We start from the raw sequence: 16724 nt of genomic DNA, 5'->3' as shown, positions 1-16724 counted from the left end.
CTTTGTTTGCTTCTGTTGTTGTTGTTGGTTTTAATGCTTTATTGGTATTATTATTACTTGAAACAACAGTTGGAAGAGTTGGAGAGGAAACAAACCAACAAACAAAAACCCAACCAAAAAGCCACCCCCAAAACCCAACAAAATCCCAAGTGAGAACCAAAACCCCCCCAGGAAATCCTTCCAGTAGCTGCTGAGAAGCCTCCCAAGGGTCTGGGTCTGACCCAAGGGCCTGGGGCTCGGACTGGATTCTTTCTGCGGGGTTGGGGTTTGGTTTGTTTGTGTGTTTGTTGTGGGCTTTGTTTTCAGGTGCTAACCCAATCACTGTCACCAAATAACTGCACTCATTTCCACAGCTCATGAACATGTCCACAAGAAGAGCAAGATGAGGTCTGTCCCTCCGTGAGCCGCCCCCGCGCCGTGGCAGCGGCCAGCACAGGGATGCACTGGAAACGTGACAACAGGATACAGACAGGATGGAAGAGAACACCACAGGTATTGCACATGGTGTCTGGGCGAGCATTAAAAACACTGCAACATGGTGATGAGAAACTCTTTTACAGCTCCCTGCTCCCCTCAGCCCTTGTTCCAGAGGTGGATGGTAGCAGCCAGGTCAGTCGACGTACATGGGGGAGCTGGGGGTGGCCGGCATCTGATCCAGGATCTTGCAGACGTAGCAGGCGACGTCCACCGTCCGCTCCTCGTACATCAGGATGAAGGGATGCTTCTGCAGGCACACACACACCAGGGCCAGGCTCAGGCTGGGCCTGCCAACACTGTCCACAGGTCGTGGAACAGGGAGTGGTAGAAGGCAAACCAACCACTGCTAGGTGTGCAAAGGATGATCACAGAATCACAGAACCAACCAGCTTGGAAAAGCCCTCAGAGGTCACCAAGTCCAAGCTGTCACCTAACAGCCAACACCTCCTGCAGCTAACCCATGGCTCCAAGGGCCACATCCAAGCCCCTCCTGAACACCTCCAGGGATGGGGACTCCACCACCTCCCTGGGCAGCACATCCCCAGGGCCAATCTCTCTTGCTGGGAAGAACTTTCTCCTCACCTCCAGCCTAAACCTCCACTGGCACAGCTTGAGACTGTGTCCTCTTGTTCTGGTGCTGGGTGCCTGGGAGAAGAGACCAACCCCCACCTGGCTACAGCCTCCCTTCAGGGAGTTGCAGAGAGCAAGAAGGTCTCCCCTGAGCCTCCTCTTCTCCAGGCTAAGCAACCCCAGCTCCCTCAGCCTCTCCTCCCAGGGCTGTGCCCCAGACCCCTCCCCAGCTTTGTTGCCCTTCTCTGGACACCTTCCAGCAGCTCAACCTCTTTCCTAACCTGAGGAGCCCAGAACTGGACACAGGACTCAAGGTGTGGCCTCAGCAGTGCTGAGCACAGGGCACGATGACCTCCCTGCTCCTGCTGGCCACACTGTTCCTGATGCAGGCCAGGATGCCCTTGGCCTTCTTGGCCACCTGGGCACACTGCAGGCTCATGTTCAGCCTACCATCAACCAGCACCCCCAGGTCCCTCTCTGCCTGGCTGCTCTCAGCCACTCTGACCCCAGCCTGTGGCACTGCCTGGGGTTGCTGTGGCCAATGTGCAGCCCCTGGCACTTGGCTGTGTTCAGTCTCCTGCCCTTGGCCTCTGCCCATCTGCCCAGCCTGGCAAGGTCCCTACCCTCTAACAGCTCAACTCCTTTCCCCAGCTTGGTGTCAGCTGCAGATTGACTGCTGATGGACTCCATCCCCAATCAATTTTGTACACATTCATTGCATTCCACATTCCCAGATTTTAGTCTGGTTGTAAGCAGAGCTTCATTGGCTTCATTGGCTTCCCCTGAGCTGGTCTGGCACTTCTGTCGTGGGGGGTGATTCCAATCCACCACCCAAGGTCACACTCAGCGCCTGCTGCCTGCCCCAGGGCAAAGCTCAGCCTTTGGATGTCCACAAAGAGGGGCTGGGGGCATGGAGGGCTGCAGGACACAGCCTGCTCCATGGCTGTGGCACACAGGGAATCTGTGCTGTAGCTGTGCAGGAGGGAGGTGGGACAGGAGCCCAGGGGGGTGGGAGGCAGTGAGGGTGCAGTTAGCAGCACCTGGCTCCTCCACAGCATGGGCAAGGACAGAAACACTTCCAGGAGAGGTTCCAACAGCAGCAGTGGGGGCACAGGAGTGACAGAGGCCAAAGAGCAGGTTCAGGTTGCACCAGGGGAGGTCCAGGTGGGACATGAGGAACAATTTCTTCCCCAGAAGGGGTTGAACCCTGGCCCAGGCTGCCCAGGGCAGTGGTGGAGTCTTCATCTCTGGAGGGGTTTCAAAGCTGTGTAGATGTGGTGCTGAGGGCCACAGGTTAGTGGTGCCCTGGCAGTGTTGGGTCAACAGTTGGACTTGGTCTTGAAGGTCTTGTCCAAGCTAAACCTGTCTGTGATTCTGTCAGGGCTCAAACCCAGGCCTCCTGAGCCCTCTGCTCTGCCCAGACCCAGCTCAGAGCAGCTGGCAAGTAACAGCACAGAGACTCTGGGCCAGGACACCAGGCAAGCTCCTCCTGTAGCTCACCACCACCCTCAGGGACCCAGGGCATGATTTCATCTCCTGCACAGGTGGATCCCAGATGCCCACAGCCCCTTGAAGGTGCACTGCAGCCAAGTGTGACTTACTCAGCCCAAAAGCCTCACAGCATTGCCCCACCCAGACAGACTGCTGGTGTCCTGCTCCAGAGCCCTGCTCTTGCAGGTTTGACTTGTGCTGAGCATTTGCAGGTGGCAGCTCTGCTCAGCCCCTGAGAAGGCTCCTGCAGGATGCCAGGAGCCCCAGCAGCATTTCCAGGCCATACTCAGCATGCAGGGCCCACAGCTGCCCACTCCAGTGCCCACCCATCTGCCCTGCAGGGACACCCCATGCTGGGCTCCCCTGGTTGTGACAGGCACTCAGGACCCCACAGGCCAGAGCCAGTGGTGTGGAGGTGGTACCCCCTCAGGCTGGGGAGCTGAAGCCCTGCCCTGGTGGCCTGAGCAGGCATGGAGCAAGCTCAGCCCTGGCACCCAGGGCTGTATGAGGGCAGAGCTGCAGGGGCCAGCAGCAGCCTTGGTTGCACTCACCAGAAGCTCTTTGTACTTTGGCCTTTTGGACTCGTCCTTTGTAAGGCTAAAGAAAGCAGAAAGAGTTAGGAGAAGGCAGGGCAGGGCTGCAGACATCAAGTGCAGGGTCTGACAGCACACAGTGGCTCCACCACTCACCACCTTCTGGACAACCCCAGTGCTGCCAGTGACCACAGGCATGCCCTCCCTCCTCCCCTCCTCCCCTCCCCACATGGATGGACACCAACAAACCCTGCTGGGGACTGAGCCCCAGGCAGCTGCAAGCAGGGCACCATCCTGGCTGCTGCTGCCTCCAGGGGGCAAGGGTCTGACTGCAGCACAACCACCAGCTTTGGGCAGCAGCAGCTGGCCTGTCCTGCAGCCAGTGCCACCTGCCCAGCACAGGCAGGGCACACAGACACCATCCTGGCAGAGTGGCAGAGCCCAGGCTGCAGCAGACAGATGTGGGGCTGGGGCTGTGCTCATGCCCAGCACTGGTGGCACATCGGTGCTGAGCAGGCCACTGCTGCCAGGAAGGGACAAGAAAGGAGAGAGCTGCCCGCTGGCAGCTGGGGCACAGGAGGAGGTGTGCCCCGCTGGGGCTCCTCCGGCATTTCACAGCCAGCAGGTGGCAGCAAAGGCCACCCGAGGCCCCCGGGCAGGGGGACCTGGCAGGGGCGCAGAGGGGCTGCCGGGGGGGCTGTCGATGGGCACCAGCAGCCCCTGAGCCGGCAGCCAGAGCTGTCCCACAGGAGCTGGGAGGACACAGCTCCTTCCCCGGGCGAGGGCAGCTGTCCCATCCCCAGCAGCTGCCCCTGGGACCCTTCTCAAGCTCCAGCACTAGGGGAGAGGCTCCCAAGCCCTGGCAGCAGCAGGAGGTCCCAAAGGCCACCACAGGAACCAGTGCTGGATCTCCTGTGTGCTTCAGCATTAGGGCAATGGAATTTACCTGCAGCACCTTTCACATTTTGATGGAAAAATTATTCCTTAATCAGCACAGGTCCCACAGAGCCCAGGTGGGCACAGGCTGCTCCAAGCCCCTGCTGCACAAACCCTGCAGGCTCTCCACCCGTGGCTGACCACACCTCAGAGGCCAGCTCTAGTCTTGATCTGGGAACACACCAGGGACCAACAGCCAAGGGCACCTGCTACAGGTCCTGACCGTGACTGTGCTGAGCAGAAGTGGGCAGGGAGGCTCCTGGCCCTGCCAGGCAATGGGCAGCACCAGCAGAGATCCTCTGTGCAGCCATGAGACAATGCTGCCAGGTGCCCGAGGCTGGGCAAAGCTCAGGCCAAGCAGCAGGTGTGTCCCCAGGCTGGGTCATGCCCTGCCCTGCTCACACCCACCTCCTGCCACATCTCCCAGGTGAGTCTCCCATCCACTGCACACCAGAGGAGTGGGGAAGGCCCTCAGCCTGAGGGGGGTGCAGGAGGTGCCTGGTGCAAGAGCCTCCCCAAGGCCCTGCCGGCGGCAGGAGGCAGCTGCCAGCGCTCCCAGCCCAAGGCACTCACCACAAGTTGACGAAGTTGATGAAGCTTGGGGAGAACTCCCTCTCCTCCGAGTTGCTCAGCTGGGGAGGGTCTCCTTTCACCACCTGGGTCAGCTGGTCGAACACACTGTTCCACTTGGGGTAGGGGAAGCGCCCCGTGGCCAGCTCGTACTGCAGGGGACAGCCGCAGCGGCGGGCAGGTCACCAGGGCTCAGTGCAGCCAGGCTGCAAGCAGCCTGAGCCCCAGGAGCTGGGATGCTTCAGCCCAGCCTCTGTACAAAGCTCAGCTGAGGTAAGGGAAGGGGCAATGGTGTGAACTAAAAGGGGAGATTCAGACTGGAGAGAAGGGAGAGATGTTTGAGCTGAGGGTGGGGAGAGCCTGGCCCAGGGTGCCCAGCGAGGTGGCACCTGCTCCCTCCCAGGTCAGGCTGCTTGGGGCTCTGAGCAGCCTGCTCTGGTTGGGGATATCCTTGCTGACTGCAGGGGGTTGGACTGGAGGAGCTTTGAAAGGCTCTTCCCACCCAAACCCTTCCAGGAAGGTTTCACCCAACAGTAAAGTGCTGCCTGTGTTAGGAGCAGCTCCAGGTTTAACCAGGCTGGGCCACGCTCTCAGGTTGGCAATGTCCTCCCCTCCACTGACTACAGCATCAATCAATGCTCTTGCTGAGGTGTGCAGAAGTAGACCAAATCCTCTGGTCCCTTCTCAAGCAGCCTAACAACCACCAAGGCCAGGAGTGAAATCACACAGGCAGAGGCCATCTCAAGCTGCAGGGAGCCACAGGGGTCACCGGGACCAGCAGCCTGCTCCTCGTGGCACAGTGGAGAGGAGCATTTTACAGCACCACCGGAGAAGACAGAAGCTGCTGGTTTGTACTTGGTGCTTCTGCTTTCTCTCCTGTTTCAGCACCTGGGGAAGGGGAGGTCCCTCCTGCTTCCCAGTGTAAGCACCCAGCAGTGCTGGGGTTAAGCAGCTGGGATCCAGGATTAACCAAAGTCTTCCGCACAGCCAAAGCACAGCAGATGCCAGGGCTGTAAGGGGCTTATGTACACAGGCTGGGTGCCCTGCTCTGCACCCCCACACTCACCACCCCTTCTCAGGAGGTTTCATTCCTGACCCAACTCTTCCCTGCTCACATCCCCTCCTCTGCAGAACACAGCTGCAGCTTCAAGGACCCTGGGGGACTCAGGAGAGCATCTGCCTCGGAGGGGCTCACACTGCTGAGCCCAGGAGGTGCCCACTTCAATCTCTGCCTGCCAACACTTCAGCAGGGCTGGGCTCTGCTCAAAGCCTGTTTGACAGCAGCACAGCCAGGCCCCCTCAGCAGCTCCCCACTCACCAGTGTGATCCCCAAGCTCCAGACGTCGGAGCGGACGTCGTAGCCCTGCCGGGAGGCGCTGGGGTCTATCCTCTCGGGCTGCAAAGGGAAGGAGGAGTCACACACTCTGCATGCAGGGGCCACAAGCACCTCAGACTCACACAGGACTTGGGAGTTCATCCTGCAGGGCAGAGCCTGGCACAGCTCCAGAGGCAAACCTGCTGCTCAGGCAGGCGTCCAGCCCCAGCAGAGAAAGACCTGAAGGCCTCCCAGCGCGGCTGCCTGCAGGACTCCCTCTGGGGGACACCAGATGGCACCAGGCTGGGTGGTGCTGCTGACGTACTGGAGGGAAGGAGCCATCCACAGGGAGCTGGCAAAGCCAACCTCAACAAGTACAACAAGGCCAAGGGCAAGGTCCTGCAGCTGGGTCAGGGCCATCCCAGCCACAAATCCAGGCTGGGGGAGGAGTGGCTGAGAGCAGCCTGCAGGAGAAGGCCTTGGGGGTGCCAGCTGGTGACAAAGTCCCCAAGAGCCAGCATTGGTCCCTGGCAGCCCAGAGCCAGCTGAGTGCTGAGCTGCATTCACAACAGGAGGAGAAACTTCTTTGTTGTGAGGCTGCTGGGGGCCTGGAGCAGTGAGGTTGTGGAGTCTCCTGCTCTGGAGACTGTCAAGCCCCACCTGGATGTGTGCCCTGTCCTGGGTGACCCTGCTCTGCCAGGGGGGTGGATTCACTGAGGTGTTTGCAGCCAGGCTGGAGGTGGCTGTGAGCAACCTGCTGTGGTGTGAGGTGTCCCTGCCCATGGCAGGGGGTTGGGACTGGATGATCCCTTCCAGCCCTGACAATTCTGTGATTCTAAGGTGAAGCTGGAGCCTCCTCTGGAGCCTCTCCTTGCTCTCAGGCAGGTGTGAGATGGAGCCCAGGGACCTGCCTGGCTGCAGCTGGCAGCAGTGAGGCAGAGCCCAGCACACCTGGCAGCAGGGCAGTGCAGGCTGCAGCTGCAGCATGGTCTGTGCAAGGTCAGCTGCAAAGCCCCCAGTGAGCCACCAACAGGCCAGCCAGAGCCAAGCAGCCCTCACTGCACCCACAGCAGCTGGCCAGAATCTGGCAGCAAGAGCTGCAGCTGCTCCCCACAGCACAGCAGCTGGATGTGGTATGGGAGGCTGCAGCCAAAGTCAGAGTCACAGAATGGCTTGGGCTGGAAGGGACCTGAAAGGCCATCCAGCTCCTTCCCCTGCAGGGACACCTCCCACCAGCCCATGGCCTTATCCAGCCTGGCCTTGAACACCTCCAGGGGAGGGACAGCCACAGCCTCCCTGGGCAGCCTGTTGCAGTACTCCAGATGTGGTCTCACCAGAGCAGAGAGGGAGGAGAACCTCCCTTGACCTGCTGGCCTGACTCTTGCCAATGCACCCCAGGAGACCACTGGCTTTCTTGGCCCCCAGGGCACATTGCTGGCTCATGGCTGCACTGGAAGAGTCCAGAGCTGTTCAAAGGTCTCTGATGGGCAGGAAAAAGAGGAGTTGGTGATGGGGTCTCCCAGATGACCTCCCTTGGCCTACCTCCAATAATATTCAAGAAACTATCAAATCAGTGGTGCTGAGCCCTGCACATTGTGAGCATGTTGCTGAGTGGTAGCAGAGGGCTCCAGAAGGGCTGCTGTGATCTGCAGGGCTGGGAAGCTGGGCCCTGGCTGGAGGCTGACTCACTGCAGCAGACACAGGAGCAGCAGCACTCTGGGGTGATGGCTCCCAGAGAAGGAGACCCAGCAGAGCAGCACCAGGAAAGGCTGCTGCCTGGTGGTGCAGGAGGCACTGCTGCCTCCTCCAGAGGTGGGACCACACAGGGACTTTGCCCAGCCTCAGGGTTTACACTTGCAAAGAATGCTAAAACCCCAAGGGGCTTACGGCAGAGCCACAAAACATCTGAGCTGCATTAAGGGCTTAAGTTGCTCAGCCCCTAAGCTCCTCAAAGAACAGCTTAAGAGGTGACTACAGCAGAGGCAGAAAGAACCTGCTGGGGAAGGAGCCTGTGGCAAGGGAAGGTCTCCTTAACTCTGCAAGTGAGGCAGGAACAAGAGCCCAGAGCCACCCACTAAAACCAGGCTTAGTGCTTGGCAGCAGAGAGGCACCAGGGCAGGGATGGGCTGAGCAGCACCACTGCTGACCAGGACAGCTTCTGGGGCACCACAACACATTCTGCAGCTCAGGAGCTCTTGAGGGGCAGCAGTTTGGGAGGCTGGCAGCTGGAGTTTCAGCCTCCCTACCTAACCTTGTCCCAGCCCCTCAGAGGGGGCCTGCAGCGCTGGGGGGGATGCTCCAGAAGTCCTCCAGGTGGTTGGCAAAGGCTGAAGTGCAGCACCCCAGGTACTTTCCCACAGCCTGGCAGAGAGGCTGGAAGGGACTCCAGCAGGAAGCAGTGCCAGGGGATGACTTCTGCTCACAGAGGAGCTGTGCCACAGCTCTCCCAGTCTCCTCCCAGATTAGATTTCTCCATCAGGGAAGTGCTGGCTGGGTGCAGGTTTCAGACAGGGGGAAAAGTCCAACCCCCAGCAATCTCCAGGAGCACCCAAGGGCATTTTAGCTGCATGAATTCAAACTCCCAGCCTGCTCAGACACCTGAGGGACTGAGCCCAGGTGAGACCTTGGGCACTGGGGCAGGAAAGCCAAGCTAGAGCAGAGGCCTGGAGGAAGGATTCTGAGAGCTCCTGCATCTCTGCAGCCTCTGGCTCCATGCACAGGGCACCTGGGAGAGCAGGGCTCAGGGTCACTGTCAGTTGCCCTGGGAGTATCTCCATGCATGGCCTGAGCTCCATGGGAGACATCTGAGCACAGGCTGTGCCCAGCCCTGGGCACTGATGCCAGCAGCCCCTGCCCATCCTAACCAGGAGAAACAAGGAGCTGAAGGCAGCCCAAGCACTGCCTGCAGCCACAGCTCCGTGCTGAGCCTCAGCTCCTGCACGGGCAGGGACAGGCAGAGGTGTCTTAGGTGGGACACAGGTTGTGCCCTAGCACCAAGGAGGCACCACACATCCCCTCACCCATCCCTCCCACCTGCTCAGCACTGCTCAGAACACCTCAGAGCACTGCCTGCAGTTTTGGTCCCTGCTGTACAAAAAAAAGATGTGGACAGGCTGGGAAGTGTCCAGAGAAGGGCCAGGAGAAGGATCAGAGGCCTGGGAGCCCTCTGCCCTGGGAGGGAAGGCTGAGAGAGCTGAGGTTGTTCAGCCTGGAGGAGAGAAGGCTCAGGGCAGACCTTACTGCCAGGGACCAGGACATCAAGGGAGGCCACCAGCAGCATGGAGACTCCCTTGGGACAAGGAGTCCCATGGCAGAGCCAAGGCTGCTGGGGACAAGGTGCTGCTGGGGACATTGCATTGGGCTCCATGAGCACAGCTGGACACTGGAATCATCTCCCAAGGGAAGTGGTGGAGTCCCTGCCCTGGGCAGCTGGAAGGCTCAGCCTGACAGGGTGCTGGGCCAGCAGCAACTGGGCTGTGAGCTGGAGAGGTTGGAGCAGATGGTCCCTGGGGTCCCTGCCAGCCTGGCAGGCTGTGACTGTGCTGGCTCCTGTCCCCTCCTGGGCACCTCTCTTTGCTGCTGCCCCAGCACCTGTGCCCAACCAGCACAGCAGGCTGGCAGCAATGACCTGCAGGGAGCTGCAGCCAGCTGCCAGCAGACATAAGCCTCTGCCCTCTCTCCCACCCCATCAGGGCTTCCCTGGAGCAAAGTGCCCTGTTTCACCATGTGCACCATGGCTCTGGAGCTGCCACAGGCTGTGTGGTGCCACAGCACTGCCCTCCAGCAACAGACCTCAGCTGCACTGCTCTGTGCAGCTCACTCAGTAACCAGCCCTGCAAAAGGTGTGACAGGAAAAGGTCAAACACTCTGAAACTCAGACTGTGCTTGCAGCAGGACAGGTTAGGAGGTGATCTGCTAGAGAGCAGCCCTGTGGAGACCTGGTGGACAAGTTCTGCATGAGTCAGCAATGTGGCCTGGGGGCCAAGAAGGCCAATGGGGTCCTGGGGGGCATTCAGAGTGTGTCCAGCAGATCCAGAGAGGTTCTCCTCCCCCTCTGCTCTGCCCTGCTGAGACCTCACCTGGAATACGGCATCCAGCTCTGGGCTCCCCAGTTCAGGAGGGACAGGGATCTGCTGGAGAGAGTCCAAGGGAGGGCTGCAAGGATGCTGAAGGGACTGCAGCACTGTCTGGGGAGGAGAGGCTGAGAGCCCTGGGGCTGCTTAGTCTGGAGAGGAGAAGGCTGAGAGGGATCTGATCAATGTCTATCAATATCTGAGGGCTGGGGGTCAGGAAGGAAGGGACAGGGACAGCCTCTGCTCACTGTGCCCTGGGATAGGCCAAGGGGCAATGGATGGAAACTGCAGCACAGGAGGTTCCTCCTCAACATGAGGAGGAACTTCTGCACTGGGAGGCTCCCAGAGCCCTGGAGCAGGCTGCCAGAGAGGTTGTGGAGTCTCCTTCCCTGGAGGCTTCCCAGCCCTGTCTGGATGTGTTCTGTGTGACCTGTGCTGGATTCTATGCTCCTGCTCTGGCAGGGGCTTGGACTTGAGGTCCCTTCCAGCCCCTAACAGCCTCTGATCCTGTGATCCAGGGCAGACACCGAAGTCCACTGCCTGGACCAGATAGACACTGCACTGGAAGATCTTCAGCTCTTGTGTCTTTGGTAGCAGACAGAAGAGTTCCCTCACCCAGCAGTTCCAGCACAGAGCCGTGAGACAGGCAGCCACAGCAGCACAGAGCCGTGAGACAGGCAGCCACAGCGCCATCCAGCGGCCGCAGCAGCCACACAGCTCCCACACAAGGGACCCTCAGCTCCCGGGAAGCCAAGAGATGCATCGGCACAGCAGCCTGCTGCACAGAAGCGTTTGAGGCCCTCAGAGACTCTGCCAGCGCCCAGCAGAGCTCCAGCGCTCGGCAGGAGGAGGGAAGGAGATGGGCAGGACAGACCGCCAGGAGCCACAGCTCAGCCTGGCGGTCTCCCCCCAGCTGCTCTGCTGCCGCCCCCCAGAGCCGCATTCTGGCCCTCGGCTGCGGCACACTGCGGAGCAAGCGGCTGGCAGGGAGCGCTCCGAGCCTGCCGGGCAGGAGCTGCTGCGCCTTAATCTCACCCTGCAACAACCCTGCCCAGCAGCACTCCTGGCACAGCACGGACGGCTGGCAGCCGCCTGGCACCGCCCGCCCCACGCCCCGCCTGCCCCATGCCCTGCCTGCCCACCCCACGCCCCGCCTGCCCCATGCCCTGCCTGCCCCACACCCCGCCCGCCCCATGCCCTGCCTGCCCACCCCACACCCCGCCCGCCCCATGCCCTGCCTGCCCACCCCACACCCTGCCCGCCCCATGCCCTGCCTGCCCCACACCCCGCCCGCCCCATGCCCTGCCTGCCCACCCCACACCCCGCCTGCCCCATGCCCTGCCTGCCCACCCCATGCCCCGCCTGCCCCATGCCCTGCCTGCCCACCCCACGCCCCGCCCGCCCCATGCCCTGCCTGCCCACCCCACGCCCCGCCCGCCCCATGCCCTGCCTGCCCCCCCCACGCCCCGCCCGCCCCATGCCCTGCCTGCCCACCCCACGCCCCGCCCGCCCCATGCCCTGCCTGCCCACCCCACGCCCCGCCCGCCCCATGCCCTGCCTGCCCACCCCACGCCCCGCCTGCCCCATGCCCTGCCTGCCCCATGCCCTGCCTACCCCACACCCCGCCTGCCTCACGCCCCGCCTGCCCCATGCCCTGCCTACCCCACACCCCGCCTGCCCCACGCCCCGCCTGCCCCATGCCCTGCCTACCCCACACCCCGCCTGCCTCACGCCCCGCCTGCCCCATGCCCTGCCTACCCCACACCCCGCCTGCCCCACGCCCCGCCTGCCCCATGCCCTGCCTACCCCACACCCCGCCTGCCCCACGCCCCGCCTGCCCCATGCCCTGCCCACCCCACGCCCCGCCTGCCCCACGCCCCGCCCGTCTGCCCCACGCCCTGCCCATCCGCCCCACGTCCCACCCGCTCCATGCCCTGCCTGCCCCACGCCCCGCCTGCCTGCCCCACACCCTGCCTGCCCCACGCCCTGCCCGCCTGCCCCACACCCCACCTGCCCCATGCCTTGCCTGCCTGCCCCATGCCCCGCCTGCCCCACGCATTGCCTGCCTGCCCCACACCCTGCCTGCCCCACGCCCTGCCCGCCTGCCCCACACCCCACCTGCCCCATGCCTTGCCTGCCTGCCCCACGCCCCGCCTGCCCCATGCATTGCCTGCCTGCCCCACACCCCGCCTGCCCCACGCATTGCCTGCCTGCCCCACACCCCGCCTGCCCCATGCCTTGCCTGCCTGCCCCACGCCCCGCCTGCCCCACGCATTGCCTGCCTGCCCCACACCCTGCCCATCCACCCCACAACCCCGCCTGCCCCACACATTGCCCGCCCGCCCCACACATTGCCTGCCCGCCCCACGCGCCTCCCACCCCATGCACTGCTTGCCCCATGCCCTGCCTGCCCCACACCCCCCCCATGCCCTGCCTGCCCACCCCACGCCCTGCCTACCCCCCCACCCCCCCCACACCCTGCCTGCCGGCCCCACGCCCTGCCTGCCCCACGCCCCCCCTACACCCTGCCGGCCCCACGCCCTGCCCGCCCCACGCCCCCCCACGCCCTACCCCCTCCCCCCCCCCCCCCCCCCCCCGCCTCCCCATGCCCTGCCTGCCCCACCCCTGCCTGCCCCCCCCATGCCCTGCCTGCCCCACACCTTCCCCCATGCCCCGCCTGCCCCACGCCCTGCCCGCTCTGGGGCACCAGGGGGTGCTGCTGGCAGGCTGTGAGCAGCTCCTCACTGCAGCACCACAGCACTGAGAGCCACTGGAAGCATCCTGAGCACTTTGGTCACCCCGCCACAGCCTGGGGGCCTCTGCTGACACTGCCGGCAGCGGCACCCAGCCCGGGGCTTGGTCTCCTCTGGGAAGGGGGAGCTCATCCCAGGGGTAAGAGGTCAACACTCAGTCAGACAGCAGAGCCACGCTGTGCCAAGGCAAGCCCCTGCTCAGCCCCTGGGCACAGAGCCCCCCGGGCCCCATCCCCACTCACCGCCATGTACGGCCGGCAGCCTGCGTCCCGCGTCTTGGCGATGGAGTCCACCAGCTGCCCGCTGATGCCAAAGTCACAGAGCTTAATATTCCCATTTCTGTCCAGAAGAATATTGGAAGGTTTGATGTCTGCAAGGGGAACAAATTGAACCCCGTAAGGTAGGGCTGGAGGTTTCAGTTTCCAGAAGGGCAGCTGCAGGGAAGCAGCAGCAGCGCTGCTGTGCCATCCCCACTGGACGCAGCCACAGCCGCTGAGGGTCCTGATCAGGAACAGAAGGAGATGGAACCAGCCCCAAGAACGCTGCCTGCCCAGAGCCAGGCACCCAACCACCCTGAACACCCAACCACCTTCACTCTGCTCTGCTAAGACCTCAGCTGGAGTCCTGTGTCCAGCTATGGGACCCCCAACACAAGAGCACATGGAGCTGCTGGAGAGGGTCCAGAGGAGGGCACAAAGATGAGCAGAGGGCTGCAGAACCTCCCCTGTGGGGACAGGCTGGGAGAGCTGGGGCTGTGCAGCCTGGAGAAGGCTCCAGGGAGACCTTAGAGCAGCACTTGAGCATCTGAAGGGCATCCACAGGCAGGCTGGGAGGGACTGTTCAGAAGGGCTGTGGGGAGAGGCCCAGGGGCAATGGTTTGGAACTGGAGCAGGGCAGAGTTAGGTTGGAGCTCAGGAGGAAGTTCTGCACAGGGAGGCTGGGGAGACACTGGCACAGGCTGCCCAGGGAGGTGGTGGGGGCCCCCTCCCTGCAGACATTCAAGCTCAGCCTGGCTGTGTCCCTGGGCAGCCTGCTCTGGCTGGAGCTGTCCCTGCTGCCTGCAGGGGTAGGACAGGATGCCCTTGGAGGCTCCCTTCCAACCCAGTGCAGTCTGGGAAGCTGTGGAATCATCTCTTATGGCAAAGCCCAGACCCAAAGGCAGTGAACAGCCCCTGAGACACAGCACACCAAGCCTGTACTGACACTCAGGGCAGTGCAGGTGCCAACCACACCGAGACCCAGAGCAAAGGCCACTCAGAATCCTTGCAGCTCTATTTGTGGGCAAGAAGAGAAGGCAGCAGCTCACCTCTGTGAATGATTTTCAAGTTTTCTTTTAAGTGGTTTAGTGCTTTCACAGTCTAGGAAAGAAGAACAGATGAAAAATAAGCAAGTGTCAGAAGATTCCTGCACTCAGTGAACTGTTGGAGCTCCAGGAGCAGGGGGAAAGCATTCAACACGTTCTGGGTGCTGTAATAAAAGCATCTTGTGCCCTCCCTCTCCTGCAAACAGAAGGTGCTACGAAGCAAGGACACACAGCACCCCTGAGCTGCAAATAGCCCACTCTGGGAGAGGGGAGCAAGGGCTGCAGCAGCTTCTGCTGCTCATTACCTGCAGTAATAACTTCTTGGAAGCCCTGTGCTGTACTTCTCAGCAGGCAACAACTGGTCCTGTGCCACTGCCTGAGCAGCAGCAGTGTGAAGGAGCAGCTGAGGGTCTTCTGATTTAACCCTCCACCAGCAAATGGAAGTTTGACTGCAGAGGACAACCTAAAGCCACCCTGCAAGGTCACCATTCATTCTAACCCCTTTTGCTCCTGCTGAAAAGAGCCTCTGGCCAACAGCTGCCCTGAAGATGCTGCCAAGGGGGTGTCCATGATGTGCTGTGCTCTGAAGCTGCTCTAAGGATGAAAGCCAGCACCAAGGGACAGCTCTCCAGGTCTGCTCCTTCCTGCTTGTTCCAGCCCCATGCCCCAGGGTTTAGGTGATGAAGAGCTCTGGCAGGCTCTGGGGCAGTGCTGTCTCCTCCTCACAAGCCACCTTGCTCCTCTGGTACAGGCTTCTGCCCTGGCAACAGAAGCTACCAGAACTCTCTGAAGCATGAGCTGCACTTCAGGCAGCCTGTGCTGCAAGGAGATTCTGTGGCTTCCTTGGACCTGGGCTCCAGCAAGAGGCAGCCTGCTGCACCTGGTGACTGAAAGCTGCTTCAAACCCCAGCTGACCCTGCCAGGAGCTTCTGCCCCCACCCTCAAGCAGGCAAAGCAGCAGCTCACAGCTCTTCAATCTGGGGTGAAAAGCTCTCACATGAAATGAAGGTGGAGCACACCAGGAGGTGATGGGGCTGGGGGTACCAGAGCAGTGCTCACACAAACCTGCTGGGCCTGGATGCCCTCAGGGTCTAAGACACTCCCAGCAGGTCCTCTCATGCTGGAGTCATTAAATGCCTCTCTCCACTTGTTCTCTACAACAAGGTGAGCAGAGATGAGCCCCAGAACACCAAGCCCAGTCTCAGTTCCTGAAGCCAGTCTGTGCAGAGGACCTCCCTTGGGAGCTGCTGGGGCTGGAGCTTATGCCACAGCCTGAAAGCAGAGCAGTGCTCAGCAAGCAGCCCATGAACACAGCACAGCTGGGCTCACATCCTCAGCATCAGCTATGGCAAGGTTTAGGTGGCTCAGTCACTCACTCCCAGCTCAGACACAGCCAAGGTGGCCACTTCCCTGGTCAGGAGTTACAGCTCTGGGGTGCTCTCAGAGTGCTGTCTGCAATGGCTGAGTGGAGCAACTCCCTTGGAGAGCCTCCAAACCCCTCTCAAGTCTCTGGTTCAAGGCATCTTCTGTGGGGAAACAGCTCCCAAAGCCTGCCTGAGCCAAAGCATGGGTCAGCATCTCTGGATCACCCTGCAAACCCTAACAGGTACTCCTCTTCTTGCCCTCACAAAATACCATGGGACTCCAAGCAGACTGCTCCTGAAGGACAAACCTTATCCAGCCAATGGCCTTAAGCTGGAGCAGAGCAGATTCAGATTGGATGTCAGAGACAAGTTCTGCACCATGAGGCTGCTGGAACACTGCAACAGGCTGCCCAGGGAGGGGGTTGAAGTCCCTTCCCTGGAGATATTCAAGGTAAGACTCCCTGGGCACCCTGCTCTAGTTGGGGATGTCCCTGCTGACTGCAGGGGGTTGGACTGGAGGAGCTTTGGAGGTCCCTTCCAACCCAGAGCATTCTGTGATCTCCTGCCTGCTTCAAGCCTTGCTTTGGATGGCAGCACCTTCAGTCAGCTGGTGGTAAGATGGTGCAGCCCTAGGGCTGCAGAGCAGCCACCATCTGCCTTGGACAGGATTTCCAGTCTTGGCTGTACACATCTCAGTGTGTGCCAGGGGCAGCAGGTCAGCTGCAGGCAGCATTGGCTGCCCTAAGAGTGAAGATGGCTTTCATCAGAGAGAATATGAGAGCAGAATCTGCTCATCACCTTCCAAGAGGTCACAGTTTCTGAGGTGCTGAGCACCTCCCCATCACCCCAGCAGCTCAGGACGCTGCAGGTGCTGCAGATGGCACTGCTGCCCATCTGTCACCAACACAGCACAGCTCCAGCAGTCACTCACTTTCCCTTGGCACTCCTGAATGGTCCTTCTGCAGCCCTTCACCTTCCAGCAGCATCACTGAACTCATTTATCTGGCTTGGTCTTAGCTTCTGACTGGGCCAGGACTTGCAGGGTAAGCCAGGGAACCATCAGCCAGGTTCTCCACCTGCTGAAGACTCACTTCTGCTTTTGGGAACCTTTGCACAAAGGCTACCTGAGGACTCTCTGGAGTGGCTCAGCTTCCCCTGCAGAAACCAAATGGACCTGACAGATCTCTATGGGCAGCAGCAGGACAGAGGTTTCAGGATGCCTTTCAAGGTCCTTTCCTCCACAGTCCAAACCCCAAAGTTTGTTCTGCAGGGCCAGATCTTGCCCTTGTGCTTAGACAACCAAGGGTTCATTGAGTCACAGCCAAGGAGAACCTTAGAG

The 16724-nt window shown here is 61.2% G+C and overlaps 1 protein-coding gene across 2 annotated transcripts in view; it reads right to left on the bottom strand.

Annotated features, from left to right (window-relative positions):
• Window positions 1-299: 299 nt before the first annotated feature.
• Window positions 300-16724, bottom strand: part of MAP2K4 (mitogen-activated protein kinase kinase 4) — an 89830-nt gene continuing 73405 nt past the window's right edge. For both annotated transcript variants that reach the window (XM_054170361.1, XM_054170360.1), the window contains 6 exons: window positions 14025-14076; window positions 12961-13088; window positions 5896-5973; window positions 4581-4729; window positions 3090-3135; window positions 300-724 (listed from right to left, as the gene is read on the bottom strand). In XM_054170361.1, the coding sequence (XP_054026336.1) occupies window positions 611-724; window positions 3090-3135; window positions 4581-4729; window positions 5896-5973; window positions 12961-13088; window positions 14025-14076 (567 nt within the window). In that variant the 3' untranslated portion in view covers window positions 300-610. The remainder of the gene's footprint in view (window positions 725-3089; window positions 3136-4580; window positions 4730-5895; window positions 5974-12960; window positions 13089-14024; window positions 14077-16724) is intronic.

The sequence above is a fragment of the Dryobates pubescens genome, chromosome 20, assembly GCF_014839835.1.
Source record: "Dryobates pubescens isolate bDryPub1 chromosome 20, bDryPub1.pri, whole genome shotgun sequence".
NCBI classification, from domain to species: Eukaryota; Metazoa; Chordata; class Aves; order Piciformes; family Picidae; genus Dryobates; species Dryobates pubescens.
Note: the sequence above shows the minus strand (reverse complement) of the source record. Positions and strands in the feature narration are given on the sequence as shown.